Source organism: Synchiropus splendidus, chromosome 5, assembly GCF_027744825.2.
Source record: "Synchiropus splendidus isolate RoL2022-P1 chromosome 5, RoL_Sspl_1.0, whole genome shotgun sequence".
Lineage (NCBI taxonomy): Eukaryota > Metazoa > Chordata > Actinopteri > Syngnathiformes > Callionymidae > Synchiropus > Synchiropus splendidus.
In genome coordinates, this window is record NC_071338.1 from 32,112,104 (window position 1) to 32,128,843 (window position 16,740).

The following is a 16,740-nucleotide window of genomic DNA, read 5'->3' on the forward strand; positions in this document are numbered from 1 at the left end:
GGTTGCCCGGTAACAGCCACTGCCTTCAGTTCAGAGAAGAGCGTGGATGAAGGAACCGATTGTTGTCACACTGATGTTCGCTTGATTCCACCTCAGCCCAATAACCTGCAGACATCGTCTGAGGGTCTGCTGCCGTCTCCAAAAGTCACATGTGACGGAGAATTTAATAATCACCTAATCTAAATGATGGGATTAGACTCTATTTGCAGCCACAAATCTCACTTGTTTTGACTCAATCAAATCCACAGTTGACCCTTTATCATCCACACGAGTGGAGAGTCAGTGTGTGAAACAGCACCACCTACTGAACACATTTTGTAGAGCATTTGTCAGTATTTTATATAGCGCGTTGTAAATCAGAGTGCTGTGTTGCAAATCTGCTGAATGATGAATTTGAAAACCTTCCTCTTTCCTGCCAGGCAAGGCCAACGACTTCCTGTACACCAGGCAGGGTCGCAGCCCGGTGATCGATGGTGTGGACGACTCCAAGGAGCTCTGCACGACTCGCAACGCCTTCTCCCTGCTCGGTAACACACACATCAGTGACATCACTGGCCACTTGAGTTCTGACACCTGCCTCTGTGTTCATCCTCCGCAGGGATCAACGAGTCCTATCAGATGGGGCTGTTCCAGGTGCTGGCTGCCATTCTTCATCTGGGAAACGTGGAAATAAAAGACAGGGATTCCGACAGCAGCATCATCGCTGTGAGCTTTTCTCTTCATTGGACCTGTCACTCAAGCGTGTGACGTATATCGTCAGTTTTTGGCTGTAGAATGTCTATTGGCAAATACTTTCATGTCTCGGAGTAAAGTCTAGATGCGTCAAACTCACTGCTGCAGTTATACGCAGGTCATGGGCCACGTGGTGGGGACCCACCCATGAATCTGCTCTGTGTTTAACAGGTCTTAGTGCAGCGGTGCAGGGGACTACTATAATGGTGGTTATGTCTACGCAAAGCACCAGTTATCTGTTTACATGTGGTGCTTGACTTTTCATGATAAGATAAAGATAATCCTTGAAAAGTTATGGCCATTTAAACGATCATATCCGGACACCAAAATTGTCACTTTCTCTAGCAGAAACATTCAGTCCAAGAGAGAGAATTTGGATAAAAATCAGGAGCAGATGTGCCTTTGTTGATCAAAGAGCCTGTGTTTTGTCTTAAGTCTGGTGGATGGACAGTGATTTTTGCTGTAAACTCAGAGATAATTGAGCTGAAATGTGCCTCTCCGAGATGAGAGAATGATGTTACAGGATGTTTCGACATGTTGTGTAGAGTGTGACTGAGTGTTACCCCCTCACTCTGCTCCTGGATTTGTCACGCAGAAGTCTCGTCACCGACTCGACGATGTCTCGGAATCGGCCATGCAGGTGTCTGATTCATGTAGTCTTGTCTCCTCAGCCCAACAACGCCCACCTGACGGCCTTCTGCGACCTGGTGGGCATCACCTACCAGGACATGTCCCACTGGCTGTGCCACAGGAAGCTGAAGACCGCCACCGAGACCTACGTCAAGACCCTGCCTCGTCTGCAGGCCACCAACGCTCGAGACGCGCTGTCCAAGCACATCTACGCCAAACTCTTCAACTGGATCGTGGAGCATGTGAACAAAGCTCTGGTCACCAACGTGAAGCAGCACTCCTTCATCGGGGTCCTGGACATCTACGGGTGAAGACACACGCTGACGTCGTTTAAAGGCAGCCGCACTGCGAGGCTGACTCACTCTCGTGTTTCTCTGCAGCTTCGAGACCTTTGAAATCAACAGCTTTGAGCAGTTCTGTATCAACTACGCCAACGAGAAACTGCAGCAGCAGTTCAACATGGTAAGGTGTTTCTTCATGTGTAAATGAGACAGTTGGTCTTGGTTGAAATCAAATGCAAAATGTCATGTCACGCGTGTGTTTGCAGCACGTGTTCAAACTGGAGCAGGAGGAGTACATGAGGGAGGAGATCCCCTGGACGCTGATCGACTTCTACGACAATCAACCCTGCATCAACCTTATCGAAGCCAAGATGGGGATCCTGGACCTCCTGGATGAGGAGTGCAAGGTTGGCTTACCAGTTAACCATTGATGAAGCCATCCATTCTCATGCTTTTCTGTTGTGCTGACTTAACGTACTGATGGTACTAGTTGGTATGCACTTTATTATCGCTATTTTTCTTGAAATATGCTCTCGCAGTTTCTTCCTCTGCGATCACGAGCTAGGTAGTGACATGCATCTACTGTTGCAGCGCATTATGAGACTTGGTTATAGAACGGATCACGGACTGAAATACAAACAAGACAATAACTCAGTTCAAAAACGCTATTAAATTAATTTAAGTTGCAGGATGGAACTTTGGCTCCACCATGTCTGTGGCAGTAAACACAGAGCGGACCATGTGTGTGCCAAACTTGAACAGATCTGTGGTGATCCCTTGCACCACTAATATTAAGTGCGGCCTGGAATAATCTGTTTAAAACCAGTGTCTGTTCCATTTGAATGCCACAGACTGGTGACTCATCCCTCTGAGTTCTTCTTTTATGACGTGTTGACATTTCAGGTGGTCCACAAAGCTGACATTGAACCCTGCAACCTTCAGTGACGTGCCCTGGTCAAACATGAGTCTTTAATCCGTTTGTTTGGCTTCTCCAGATGCCTCGAGGTTCCGATGATTCCTGGGCTCAGAAGTTGTACAACACCCACCTGAAGACGTGCTCGCTCTTCGAGAAGCCGCGCATGTCGAACCGCGCCTTCATCATTCAACATTTCGCTGATAAGGTGAGAGAGGAGGGGGTTGGGTTTGCTTTGTTAGAGATGTTCTGACTTTATCGCCTCAGTTGCAAAACAAAAACAGTGGTTGACGTGTTTGAGCTGATTTATGGCGTCGGTTCTGTGTTACAGTTGGGTTTGGAATGTGTCCGGGAATGTAATGTCAGAGTTATTTAATCCAGATTATGAAGTCACTTCATGCAGGATAGCCAGTTTAGACTCGAGTGGTGGAAGCTGTGACTCGACTCTGAGCCCTCGACTCATTCCCTGCTTCTGCCGAACCCACTCTCTGTCACTGATGCACTAGCTGCAGCTAACCTTGTCTGCTGGCAGCATAGTGTATATGATAATCTTTTTTGTATGGTGACTCTTTCTGTTTTCATCAGTTTTATACTCATAACTCTCTGAGTAAAATCTGTTTTCACTCTCATCCCTCTTTATGCTCTTTGTTTTGACGCTTCTTAGAATGTAGGCCATCTGCTTTCACAATCCTGTGCAAAGGACAGTAGGCACATTCAGAGTCAGTCTCCTTGAAGACAGCACACTTTATGTGGAGCTTCTTTGGTTTTATAGCCTGAGAAGAATTTGATTAAGGTCATTAAACTGGTCTTGAAAATGCCTTCTCTGTACTCCCTCCCTTGTAGGTCGAATACCAGTGTGACGGTTTCCTGGAGAAGAACAAGGACACGGTCAATGAGGAACAGATCAATGTGTTGAAGGCCAGCAAGGTGAGTCGTCAAAGCACACATCCGTCTCTGCTAGATTCAGTCAGCCAGAAGGAGACTTTGATGCTGCCATGGACTGATAGGAATCACTTCATATTACTAGACAGCCATTTGGTCACATCATAAAAAGTAATCAAGCGCATGTGAACACCAGACTCCAGACCGTGTTGTTCACGTGTGAAGGAGAGGGATTACCTTATGTCTTATCCTCATATCCTCATATCTTCACATCCATATTCAACTGTCAACACTGACGCCGTGACTTTGACCTGACTTGGACCTATTCTCAAACTGTATCTCTTCTAGAATGAAACAGGAAGAGAGCTGGGTAAGAGTCAGAATCCTGCCCGCTGTAACCTGTAATTCCAACACCTAACGTTAGCACACGCAACTAAAATGATCGATGGTAATGATGATGATGATGAGGCCTGTGTCGCTCTCATTCTTGCCGTACATTTATAGATAACCTCTTTTTCTGCATTGACTCGGCTAACTGAATCCAGTAATATCAATAATGTCATCTTCTCCCCCAAAATCATTCCATTTAGGTTCTATGAGGCAGAAGAATTAACATATATATATATACAAGTATTTCTTCACCTTTAAATTCCTCTATTGCTGAAAATGACCGATTATTTTCCCCAAATTCCAAAGCTGGTCCGTCAAGAAATTTATCTTCTGTTTGATCCCTTGTTTTGAAGTGTTTTCTGCATGACGGGTGTGTGGTTTGTCCTGGGGGTGACCAGCGTCATCCTGTGGTGCGACCTTCATTTAGGAGAGTGTGCTCGACGTGCAAACTCACTGGGAATCGCCAATATTTTCCCAAATTTGCTGCCTTCATGTTCAGTTCCCGTCTTTTCATCGTCAAAGTCATTTCATGATCTGATTCCATGCTGTTTCACTAATGACTTGTAGTTCATTTATGGATGGAAGGAGTGCCACAAGCGATCAAAACAATCTATGTCCAAAAATACTGCTTAAAGCTGTAGTTTTCCGGCTCAATAAGGTAAAACTATAATTTATCTGTCCAATTCTTAGAAAATGCTTTCGATAGGCTGTTGGGAGTCATCGCGAGATGCTCAGCACAGAAGTCGTATTTATTATCTAAAAAGCTAAACTAATCTCAATATTTAGTTTCACTCTCTTCGAATCACGACTCTCCTTGTGCAAATTATTATTCTATTTCTTCTGTAAAAATCAATGAAATTTTGTGCTTTGCATTTTTGCATATTGTCTATTTTGTTTAAACATAGCTGAATGCATTGAATAAATCTTGAAGAATTGAAAAGTCAAATGAATGTATTTGTTGGGCTAACGTTCCTGGACCTACTCCATATAAAGTCTTTTTTGACCTCATTTGAAATCTTTTGAGGTTGTGCTCAGTGTAGCATACCAGCACATTAGTATCCCTTGAAACATGGTGTGTTTGTCCCTTTTAGTAATTATTAAAGAATAATGATGTGACCCACTAGCCTTTACTTACTGGACTAATAGACACCAAATAAAGAGGTCCATTGTTTTCACAGATTAAACAACGTGCCCCTTCAAACAATAGCTCCCTCGTCGTCCTGTTAAAAGCTCATTGTTCATTTTCTGTGTCTGCCTTTTGCAACTGGGTTGGAGATGGCTTCTCCATTGAATCATCATTGTGTTTTTTGTCACTGTGTGTCCGTGTTGTCCGTGTATGTTTGGTTCTGTCCTCATCATGACAACCCTTCCCTGCCAGCAGAAGGTAAACCCAAGCGTTGGTACGACGCTCGCCTGTCTCTCACTCATCCTGTCTGTCTCTCTGACACCGCGTGTTTCACTCTAACCACACTCTGGAGGTTTAACTTTCTGTTTTCTGCATGACAAACACTGGCGGTGCAGTGGTGAGAAGCGGGTGAGGGAGTGCGGGGAGTGTTTTTTTTCCAGAGGGATGCCGTGTTCCAGCAGCCCGTGCTGCTGGAGAGGTGCAGCGCTCATGAAACAGCATCCTCTTGTGATGTGCTGGCTGTGTGGCACACGCGCTGGGGTGGGCGTGGCCGTCTGCTCTTTGCCAAGAGTGAAGTGAATAATGTACAAAAGCCTAACCGAAATGTCCTATCAGGGCTGATGAGTTCTCTAACCAATGCTAACCAACGACTGCAGCAACTCGTACTCACCACTCAAACTCAGCTAACAGTGCAATGAGCTCCGCCAACAGTTTTCATTAACTTAATCATGTTAAACAGATTCTCAAATTCTCTTATGTCATCTGCATGTATCGTATATTTGAGTGATTGGTGCCGCTGCTGTTTCCAGTTTGACCTGCTGGTGGAGCTGTTCCAGGACGAGGGGAAGGCGACCAGCCCCACAGGTCCGGTCCCAGGAACCGGCGGCAGAACGCGGCTGAGCGTCAAACCGATGAAGAACCAGGACACCAGCAGCAAGGAGCACAAGAAGACTGTGGGCTGCCAGGTGGGTGTGAGGAACGCGGGGATGGCAGTGCAGCCAAAACTGAGCAGCGCAGCTGAAATGCATGGTTACAATTTGTCTGTTTGTGCTGAGTCCTGTTTCCCTCCTGCAGTTTCGTAACTCTCTACAAATGCTGATGGAGACCTTGAATGCAACAACGCCACACTACGTCCGCTGCATTAAACCCAATGACTTTAAAATGGCGTTCACGTGAGTCCCTTCTTCTGTCTGTGTGGTGTCATGTCCTGTGTGTAAGGACCCCTCAGAGCCTTGATGGTGATCTGGACCTCTTGACCAAGAAACCATGTGTATAATAGCGGGAACACTGATTCCCCTGCTGTGACGCTGAGGCCTTGATCCTGCTTCTGTTGTTCCCCACAGGTTCGATCCCAAGCGAGCGGTGCAGCAGCTCAGAGCCTGCGGCGTCCTGGAGACTATCCGGATCTCTGCAGCAGGTTTCCCATCAAGGTAGCGCCGCTCCGTCGCAGCTCTCCACTGCCAAACATGAATCATCATACATTCATAATGTGTGTGGCAAGCGAGTGGAGCTCAGTCCTCAATTGATTTATTCAAAGCCCCTTAAAGTACCTGGATAAATGCGGCCACTCTGCCGGTTACTATTCAGAATAGTTACGTCTGCCGAGGTTGGGGTAATGTTTTGCTAGTTATGGGAAGATTCTGAAGAATGAAGGAGTGATTCGATTTTGGGGCTGATCTGGATCATCGTCTGGATCTTGGATATTTTCAAGGTGTTCTTCAAGATATTAAGCTTTGAATCACTGGCAAATAAATCATGATGGGTAATATGATCTGAGAGTCTGGATCATGGTGATATTTCGGAGGTTCCTACTGGCCCGGCTGAGAGACAATTTAAAGCCAGTTTAGTTTAAAAAAAAAAATTGTAATTACTTTTTGTCCCCTCAGTTTTTCTTTTTCTGCTTAATTTTTTATTATGAACAAAAAGTATTTTAAGCATTTTTTAATACTATGGCCCATATTATTACTATTCCTTATCCTTTATTTTTTTATTGATTTATATTTTAAAAAAATATTCCACATATGTCCACATGACATACATTTCCACATAGTTTGTTTTATGCTATTTCTTTTTGTATTATTTTTGTGTGCATTACTTATTTTTTTATTATGATAGATTGATGGCAATTATTAAATCCTATTTATAAAATATTCTGCATTTATTCTGTATTTTGCCCCCTATTTGGAAAAAATATGTTGTGTATAATATGTGTATCATTTTGTCTTTTATTTGGTGTATAAAGATGACTAGTTAAATAACATTTTTACAATGATTTATGGCTTTTAAATTGTGGTACCTGATGTGTAGTTAAATGGTTGGGACAAAACAAAACTTTTCATGTGCCAGAATATCAACCTGAATTACTGAACAGTTTGTCCTGTCGTCTGTTTTCAGGTGGACGTACCAGGAGTTCTTCAGCCGGTACCGGGTGCTCATGAAGCAGAAGGACATTCTTGCCGACAAGAAAGTGACCTGCAGGGGTGTCCTGGAGAAACTTGTGCAGGTATTCTCTTCATCTTCGCTTCACTTGTTCATTTGTTTTCTGACGTGACGGTGTCTCCACTCAGGACCAGGATAAATACCAGTTTGGTAAGACCAAGATCTTCTTCCGAGCCGGGCAGGTGGCCTACCTGGAGAAGCTGCGCGCAGACAAGCTGCGGGCCGCCTGCATACGCATCCAGAAGACCATCCGTTGCTGGCTTGCCCGCAAGAAGTATCTCCGCCAGCGCAGCGCCGCCATCACCATCCAGCGCTTCACCCGCGGCTACCAGGCGCGCTGGTGGGTTGACAGATGAGCAAGCTAAACTCTGGTTGGTTGTTCGTCATGTGAACACTGTCCTTGCGTCTCTCCTCAGTCTGGTCAAGTTCATGCGTCGCACTCAGGCAGCCACCGTCATCCAGAAGTACCAGCGGATGTACGTGGCGAAGAAACGCTACCGCCAGAAGCAAGCCGCCGCCCTCGCCATCCAGACGGTCCTCAGGGCGTACATGGCTCGCCAGAAGTACCAGGCGGTAAGTGACCACCAGTCACCACCAATCAACTGAAACTGCCGCGTCCAGCTCTGAAAACTCATGTTTTACTGGCCCACGACGCCTTTGTGGCCTCTGAGTCTCATCACTGTCCAGGTCACTGCTTTACCTACAAGTGTTGCCTCTGCCTGCAGCTGCTGCGCGAGCACAAAGTGGTGGTCCTCCAGAAGCACGCTCGGGGCTTGCTGGCCCGCCGCTGGTACAAGCGCTGCCTCCGCGCCATCGTCTACCTGCAGTGCTGCACCCGCCGGATGAAAGCCAGGCGCGAGCTGAAGAAGCTGAAGATCGAAGCCCGGTCTGTGGAGCACTTCAAGAAGCTCAACAAGGGGATGGAGAACAAGATCATGCAGCTGCAGAGGAAGATCGACGAGCAGGTGCGGCGCACTCCTGGATCCGCTTCGCTCTTCTAGCTGAGACGGTCTGAGCGTGTTTTCTTCTGCTCACCTCCTCCCCATCAGAACAAGGACAACCGGCTAATGAACGAAAAGCTGAGCGGTTTGGAGACCACTTACGCCACGGAGAGCGAGCGCATGCGTGGCGAGCTGAGCCGGCTGCGTGGGGCCGAGGAGGACGCCAAAGTCAAGGGCAACCAGGTGACTTCACTTCAGGAGGAGCTGGAGCGGCTGAAGAAGGAGCTGAGCGCCACGCAGCAGGAGAAGAAGACCATCGAGGACTGGGCCAAGAACTACAGGGACGAAATGGAGAAGGTATGTTGGAGTCTGCATGGGTCCCCACACATTAGTCAGACTGACCCTTCAGCTTGATCTAGTTGGGATCAGCAGCCCCAGTAGCTCAAGTCTAAACTGACCTCGACCCTCTGACTGGAATCAGGATTGTTCATCCCAGTATATTCTACCTGTTGCAAACCTGTGTGGGATACACTCTCATTCCCAATTCAGGAGCCTCAGAGACCCGAGGGTATGTGGGGTCACGGTGGGCTGACATGCTCTCAGACAGGTGAGCACAGTGTCCAGGTTCTGTAGGGACTGGAGTGTAGGCGTGTGTGTGACACCCATGTCTGTGTGTTAGCGTTGTTTCCTGTGATTAGACAAGTGATCTGTAGTCACAAACATGTTCAGTATATGTGGTGTTGCCACAGCAAGGTAGTTGGTGATGATTGCTGATGAACTCCGATCTACTTTTGGATTCATGTTTATCTGAAATCTCTTTATTTGGTGTTATGATAGTGCCTAGGTCCGTACTTCTTTGTATTCTATTGGAGAGTCCCTCCAGGATTTTGTGGACTTCTATTGATTATTGCAGCCAAAAATGCCTGATTTTGCTGCAGATTGTTTTTGCAGTGAAAGTTGCGATCATCATCGACCATCATTTATGGTTCTGGAACAACATGACGGGGAATAAGGACCTTTGCAAATGAGCTTGTAAAAAAATAGTGTCCGTTTTTAGCCTAGAGAAAACTCTAGGCTGCAAGGATTTTAACCAAATATGCAAAGAGCAATGATTACTTCAAGTGCAAAGAACACATGGTAAATGAACAAATAAATGTACGTGCTGAATGAAAAATGATAGTACAATAAGAACATCTTCTTCATGGTGATGTTCCATGAGTAGTCTCCGGCCTGACAGCGTGTAGTGAGCGCTGGTTGTTTTCTTCCAAAGTTCCTCACAAGGGCACAGTCTTATGGAGGTTCGGATGGGCGGGGTCTGAGAGGTGAAGGCAAAGGGAGGTAATATGATGCGCACATCCCGCAGACTAAAGGGATTGGTGGAGTTGGCAGGAAAGTTGCAGTGATTAGACAAAGTTGCAGGGCCTCACAGAACAGAGGTGGGTTGGAATTGCGTTTATAGCTGTGATCGCAACATCGCCATCTCCTGGAGGGACTTGATAATCAGCGTGAACTGTCCCTGAATCTTTCTGTGTATTCACTTTCACCCTGGTTCTGAGGGAGCTATGTTTATGAGCTTGTGGGTCCTCGCCGAGTATTTCAGAGGTAAAAGAGTAGAAATGCGGTGGTGTTTTTCTAGTATCAGCACTGCTGTGCTGTTGAGGATGTTAAACCTGGTCAAAAGTTTGAGCAACACGGGTCCAATCCGACATCGGAGGCTTCCTGTGATTCTCTCCTGTGTCACAAAAATGGTCACAGTGACTGGCAGGATGTGGATTTACCGAGTCAGGTCTCTGTCCCGAAGGTGTCAATCTCATGTGTAGGATTCACTGGTCCCTTGTCCATTTGACCTGCCTCTGGTTTTCCGTAATGGAGAGCCTCCCCACCCAGGTTATCTGAGTTGACTCAGGCGTGTAAATCCGTGGCTTGATTTTGCCTTCTGCTCTCTTGCTGCCCCAGCCTTGTGGTGGTCAGCTGCTTTACCAGAACTTATTAACAAAGTTGGATTTGTCCTGGCGCCAGAGGACTGAAGTGTTGAATGATTCTCTTGTCTCTCTGATGCGTGTGTAGATGGTCTCCGAACTAAAGGACCAGAATGGATGTCTGAAGAAGGAGAAGGACGACTTGAACAGGTCGATTCAGGAACAGAGTCAGCAGATGACCGGTGCGTGTGCCGCAGCTCAGAACAGTCATGTCTTGTCTTCCTGAAGTCTCATCACCGCTGTGTCCCTGCAGAGAAAATGGCCCGTGTTGTAGCACAGGAGACTCATCAGCTGGAGACGGATCTGAACGAGGAACGCTCTCGATATCAGAATCTCCTGACGGAACACCTCCGCCTCGAGGAGAAGTACGACGACCTGAAGGAGGAGATGGTCTCAGTGAGAGTAAGTCCTCCACCTCAGTGACGTGACCAACATTCGTGAGGCTTGTAGCGTGTGATATATTGCGCCCTCTAGTGGACAATTCGCCGAATTTCTTTGTTTTGTTTTTTTTCCAAGTTCTCTCCCAGATTTAATTGCTGTGTCACGTATTTATTTTCTTCTCGTTGTCTTTTTTCTTTTTCTTTTTTCTATTTTTGCGTTTTCGTATACTGCATATTTCAATACATTTCTTTTATTATGTATTATTATTGTATACTAATATATTTCTCTTTTAGTATATATTCGTGAAAACTTTCTCTCTGGTTTTGCACACAAGCAATTTAAATATTTATTTTGAATAATTAGGTATTGTTTACTGACTTTTACGGCATTTTGTCTCAATTTTGTCACATTTTTCTCATTTTATTTTCATTTTATGTTTTTTTTGTTCACGAACACATTAGGTGTTTTACCCACAAATTATTAGGAAAACTAAATAAACTAAATCAAATTCACATTTTATCAACATATATAACAAAATATAATTCACTGTTAAATGGTCCAATTATTCTCCACAGCACTCCAAGCCGGGCCACAGGAGGACCGACTCCACCCACAGCAGCAACGAATCCGAGTACACCTACAACTCCGAGTACGCCGAATTGGAAGAAGGTTCCCGAGCAGCCGAAGTACGCGCTGACATACTGACCCAAGTCAGCCCACCCCACAGGTTCATTCCTGACCTCTGTCTGCCCGACAGGACGTGACGCGAGGAATGGACACATCCCTCACACTCAAGCTCCAGAAGCGGCTCACAGAACTGGAGCAAGAAAAGCAGTCGCTGCGCAACGAGCTGGAAAACAAAGAGGAGCAGTTTCAGCGGGCTAGAGCCAGGGTACTCCCACTTGAGCTTGAGTTGTTGGTCACGAGAATCGTTGGTGTGAAGAGTCTTTACACTGTAGCAAAGGCTCTTCAGATGATCTTGTGGTCTGGATCTTGGTTCTAACCACTGCTGTGTGTTTCAGGATGATGCTGAGTTCAAGAAGGCCCGTGGCGCTGAGCTGGAGTACGAGTCCCTCAAGGTCAGTTGGCTGTTGTCCCACCTAAGTGGCTGTCATCCTCCTCATCAGCTCCAACATTCATGGTCCAACGCTGTCTCCACTGGTCCACACATCTCCTCCCCCTCTGATATACTCACGTCACGTCCTTTTCAGGCCCTCCCCATGCACACCTTCATCTAACCTACTCCTAACTTCTCTTCCCATCCTGGTGCTACTGACTCTGAAGACTCTTCTAATGATCTAAATCTGTGTCTGCTGCAGCGTCAGGAGCTGGAGTCGGAGAACAAGAAGTTAAAGCACGACCTGTCCGAGATGAGGCAAAGCCTTCTGGGGAACGCAGCGACTGGTGCTGGAGCTCCGGGCTCGCCGGCGTACAAGGTGCTCCTGGACCAGCTCAACTCCTCGTGTGAGGAGCTGGAGGTCCGTAAGGAGGAGGTGCTGATCCTGCGCTCGCAGCTGGTGAGCCAGAAGGAGGCGATGCACCACAAGGTACAGATGGCAGATCAATTTCTCTCCATTCATCCTTGTTGTTCACGTCTCGTTTCCCATTCTGCTCGGTTCATCGTAGCCCTGGAAGTCTGCTCTGTGTGTCGACCAATGTTTGATCACGACTGTTTGTCTGTTTCCCACTCTTGCTGCGCTTGTGTCTAACTCTCGTCTCCACCTTCTCCCCTTCATCCACGCTTTGCCCCAGGATGAGAAGGTACAGTCACATCCTGCTTGTTTATTTAACATCTGTCTGCCAAACCTTTGTTTTTTCATTCAGCAATACAATTGAAGTGTAGTGAACGCTCCTCATCACAATTCACATTTGACAAATATAGAAATATAAAGAGCAAATTAAGTTAAACATAATGTCCCCAGATCTTCAGCTTTGGCCTGATGTTTTCCCGTGCGATTGACCTTGCAGGAGACCATGACTGAAACGTCGGTGTACGTGGATGATGTTTCCAAACTGAAGGATGCAGATGAGATCAAACAAGCCTACGTGGGGCTCAAGGACACCAACAGGTACGTGGCATCAGACCTCCGTCCCTCAAACAAAAGAGCCCCAGGCCCCACGTCGTAGCCTCACGTGGTGCCAGACATGTGAATGCTGCCTTGTCCTGTGCAGGTTCTTGTGTAGGCCGCTGGAAGTCAGCGAACTGCTGAGTAAGCTCAGGTAACCTGGAGCTGGGAGCTGTGGTCCACGGGCCACTGAGCAGGAGGCTGCATGGCCGCAGGGTCAGTGGCTTCACTGGGAGCAGCCTCTGACCCAGTGTAGTGAGCGTTAGCTGTGTTAGCCGCTGGACGCTAACAGCATGTCCAGGAGCAGCTCTGCTTATAGTTCTGAGTATGTTTGGGTCTGCACAATATAGAAAACACAGCGCATGGAGTACTGAATATTGGGATCTTTGTAAGTGCTGATTTTGTCTTTGTTTCTATTGAATTTTTCAACCTTTAACCCCAGAACCATTGAATAATTGATGAAAAAAAATCCAATTATTTGAGGCTGAAGTCTCTGTTGACTTCTCTGAACTAAACATGAATCAGTGTTTCTTGGCTGAACAGTGTCATCATATACAAGAACGAAACACATCAATATAACTGCAGCTCACACAACTCAATAAACTGCCAAATAGAACGGCTTTGCTGGAAGTTGAGTTTAAACCTGTAGAAAGAGAATATACACTGATTCAGGAATAGTTTTGATCATTTTTGAAGTTGAAATTTAGGATTTATCTCCTGACACGGACTATTCTAACTTGTAATTGATATTTCTGATCCATTCCAACTTGAACACAGTCACTGACACGTCTGCCATTTTAGTGTTTTGTATTATACTGTCCTAGGAGCTGCAGTAATGACAGTTATATGAGCCCAAATCCACGGTCCCTACCTGTCTAACAGAGTATTGTGAGCTGTTTGTTATAGCAAAGCACTGAAATGTTCTGAAAAATTCTTGGCTGAGAGCGAAACTCTGAAAAAACTATTTAGTTATTTATTTAGTAAAGCCATTTAGTTTAGTTAGCCAGTTATTAGTGCATTATAGTTATGGCTGTGACTGTGTGCGTCACAGTCACGTGAAGTTCTGTAGTAGTCAAGCTTCTAATAATAAAACAATAATTTAAAAAAATCATATAGTCACGAATATAGACACTTCAACAAGGTGCAATATAAAATCAAATGTCAGTACACAACACTAAACTACTTCCTGGAAGTTTTTTCTTAATGAGACCCATCTTAAATGTTTTTATTTTTTTGGTCGGCATAGTTTCCTTTGATCATATTGTGCAGTCCTATCTATAGGTTTGACCTGAATTCTAATGCGGTTGCATGGGGAACTAACGTGAGTCTCTGGAGTGACTAAAGAACTGCACAGTGTCGAGCATGACGCATGTCTGAGCTCCTGAAGTGGAAGGTTTAGTGAGAGAAAGTGGCCTCTCATCTCAGCTCAGTGGCATGAAACCTGCATGGAAAACTGCTTCATTGTTTGTCTCATGTCCTGCTTCACTCCTCACATTCATGTTGAGATAGGTGGCGCTCAAGCGATGGAACCACTTTACCAGAGTCAGTAAGATCCTGGTGGATTCAGAGTGATGTGAGAACTGGACTTCAGACGCTCTACTCTTTAGAACGGCTTCTCTGACAGACGCAGATCCTTCCCTCTGCCTCATATGTAGCCCCGCCCCCCTCACCTGCCCTGCTTGCTCTCGTGTTGTGTTCATTGTGCTTTTCATGTTCCTGTGTTGTTGTGTCAGATCTGCGGCTCCAGAGCTCCATAAGCTGAATGAGGACGGGGAGCTGTGGCTGGTTAATCAGGGCTTAAAAGAAACCATCAGGTGTCGCTGACGTGGAGAAAATGCTCCTCTGCTCCCACATCTGTTTCTCTCAGGCATTGCTTTAGTCATTACGGCTGATAACGGTTATATCGGCCTGGAACAAGAGCAACATCAGTCGCTGACCGATAGCCATATCATTATGACCACCCGCCCAATATTGTCCTGTTTTGGCTGCTGCAACACTCGAGCTCCCAGTCTGCAGTGGTCAGTAGGGACATCGTATGAGGCTCGAATGAAACACTATCTTCATTTTCACAGCCCACTAGGTGGCACTAACACTTACGGATTTGAACAACCATTTAAATGAAACCTCACAGTACCTTTTTGGTTTTTAATTCAAAATATTCTTATTGAGTGCCAGGCAGTGCAAATATACAAGACACATGAAATAAGGCAAAATCATTTTGCGCAAGCATCATACAAAAAGAGACAAGATGAAAACAAGATGAATGATGACTGAGATGGAACAAAAGATACATAAAGTAAGTAGTAAACAAGTCAGACAGAAGAACTAAATTCGATAGAAAAAGTCAAAGCAATCCCACCAATGTCACTGCCGTTTTATCAACCCTGGTCTCTAATTCTTTGCTGTTTGTAGAATTACATCTTACGACTGTTTTGTTTCCCCAGTCGACGTACTTAAAGGGTCTTGAAACTCACTGTACTTTTAAACTATCATACCACTCTGAAAGTGAGGACCCTCTTTCATGAAGCCTCACATGCCACTAGTGGTCAGTGCCGGCAGTATTGCCACTGGACACGTGACGTTGTGATGTAAGCAAATGCTGCAATGGGAAATTGTGCATTATCGTTGCTGTGTTAACAGAGCTCCGGGTTTTGTGCGTGATACACACACTGACTCTTTTGTAGGATTTTTGACAGATGTATATGTGTAAGAGTTTATAAAAGTGTGCAATAATATAATCAGGTTTGGGGTCCACAGGAAGAGCTCGACAATATTTGGCAGGTGGTCATAGTGTTTTTCATGCAGTGTTGTTGTCATAGTCTGGTTCTTCACAATAAATTGGGTTTCATCTACAGAGGAACTTCTGGGCTTGTCTTTCTGGCTACACTGTCCTTCATGTCTCCACCTGCCTCCTGACTGACTGCAGCTCTCCTCTGTCCCGCCCTCACTCAGACTCCTGGAGCAGCAGCTGCAGACCCAGCGGCGTACTTACGACAGCGAGGTGGAGGCGCTGCGCGGCGAGCTGCAGAACGTCAAGGAGGAGAACAACCGGCAGCAGCAGCTGCTGGCGCAGAACCTGCAGCTCCCTCCGGAGGCCAGGATCGAAGCCAGTCTGCAGCACGAAATCACCCGACTCACCAACGAGAACCTGGTACGAGCGCCGACGTGGTCCAGCATCCAGGCCGTAACCAAGAGCTGTCCATTCAAACCTGACCTGTACATGCTGTACTGCCATTTCGTTCATTCACTCATGGTCACATGGTGGACATTCATCGCTCCACATTGTCCCTCATTTATAAAACTCACCTGACAGGAACTCATGGCTGCAGACCCCACAGCATCTCGAGAGGCCCGAGTCATCATATTACGACGGATGGTTGTATGTAGAGCATGTGTGTGTGGGGGGGGGGTGCATGGCTCATTGTCTAACCCATGGTGCTCAGCATCTCTAACTCTCGACAGGACTAACTCACGCCGCGTGCCACTCGCAGCTCACACTGTCTGCTACTCCATTTTGAACCTGCTCTTGTCTTCAGTCTTTGCTTCGCTGCTGGAACCAGAGTGAAACTGTCCGTCTGCCCTGCATGTGTCCTCACTGCTGTGTTGCTGTCCTAGGATCTGATGGAGCAGCTGGAGAAGCAGGACAGAACCATCCGAAAGCTGAAGAAGCAGCTGAAGGTCTACTCCAAGAGGATCGGCGAGATGGGCGGTACGAGAGACAGCGCCTGCTCCTGGGCAGATGTTCTTGTCTTTAACTTGAGACTATGGTGTTTTCCAGCGGGTCAGACGGAGGGTCAGACGTCCCCGGGACAGATGGTGGACGAGCCCATCCACCCGGTCAACATTCCACGTCGGGAGAAAGACTTCCAGGGAATGCTGGAGTACAAGAAGGAGGATGAGCTCAAGCTGGTCAAGAACCTGATCCTGGGTAGGAACTGGAGCTGCTGCTGGAGTTGCAAAGTGTGCCGAGACCTCCTGAT

The 16,740-nt window shown here is 46.4% G+C and overlaps 1 protein-coding gene across 5 annotated transcripts in view; it reads left to right on the top strand.

Moving 5' to 3' along the window:
- Positions 1-16,740, top strand: part of myo5aa (myosin VAa) — a 36,135-nt gene that overhangs the window by 16,055 nt on the left and 3,340 nt on the right. The window contains exons 8-35 of one of the 5 annotated variants that reach the window (XM_053865102.1): positions 420-527; positions 599-705; positions 1,404-1,669; positions 1,743-1,824; positions 1,910-2,050; positions 2,639-2,764; positions 3,400-3,483; positions 5,764-5,919; positions 6,029-6,126; positions 6,298-6,384; positions 7,349-7,457; positions 7,522-7,733; positions 7,810-7,966; positions 8,119-8,358; positions 8,443-8,691; positions 10,402-10,495; positions 10,567-10,715; positions 11,270-11,380; positions 11,452-11,586; positions 11,717-11,773; positions 12,014-12,241; positions 12,663-12,763; positions 12,867-12,914; positions 14,494-14,574; positions 15,713-15,911; positions 16,074-16,139; positions 16,376-16,469; positions 16,539-16,688. In XM_053865102.1, the coding sequence (XP_053721077.1) occupies positions 420-527; positions 599-705; positions 1,404-1,669; positions 1,743-1,824; positions 1,910-2,050; positions 2,639-2,764; positions 3,400-3,483; positions 5,764-5,919; positions 6,029-6,126; positions 6,298-6,384; positions 7,349-7,457; positions 7,522-7,733; positions 7,810-7,966; positions 8,119-8,358; positions 8,443-8,691; positions 10,402-10,495; positions 10,567-10,715; positions 11,270-11,380; positions 11,452-11,586; positions 11,717-11,773; positions 12,014-12,241; positions 12,663-12,763; positions 12,867-12,914; positions 14,494-14,574; positions 15,713-15,911; positions 16,074-16,139; positions 16,376-16,469; positions 16,539-16,688 (3,735 nt within the window). The remainder of the gene's footprint in view (positions 1-419; positions 528-598; positions 706-1,403; positions 1,670-1,742; positions 1,825-1,909; positions 2,051-2,638; positions 2,765-3,399; positions 3,484-5,763; positions 5,920-6,028; positions 6,127-6,297; positions 6,385-7,348; positions 7,458-7,521; positions 7,734-7,809; positions 7,967-8,118; positions 8,359-8,442; positions 8,692-10,401; positions 10,496-10,566; positions 10,716-11,269; positions 11,381-11,451; positions 11,587-11,716; positions 11,774-12,013; positions 12,242-12,662; positions 12,764-12,866; positions 12,915-14,493; positions 14,575-15,712; positions 15,912-16,073; positions 16,140-16,375; positions 16,470-16,538; positions 16,689-16,740) is intronic. The other 4 variants (XM_053865098.1, XM_053865100.1, XM_053865099.1 and 1 more) reach the window with 4 other exon arrangements.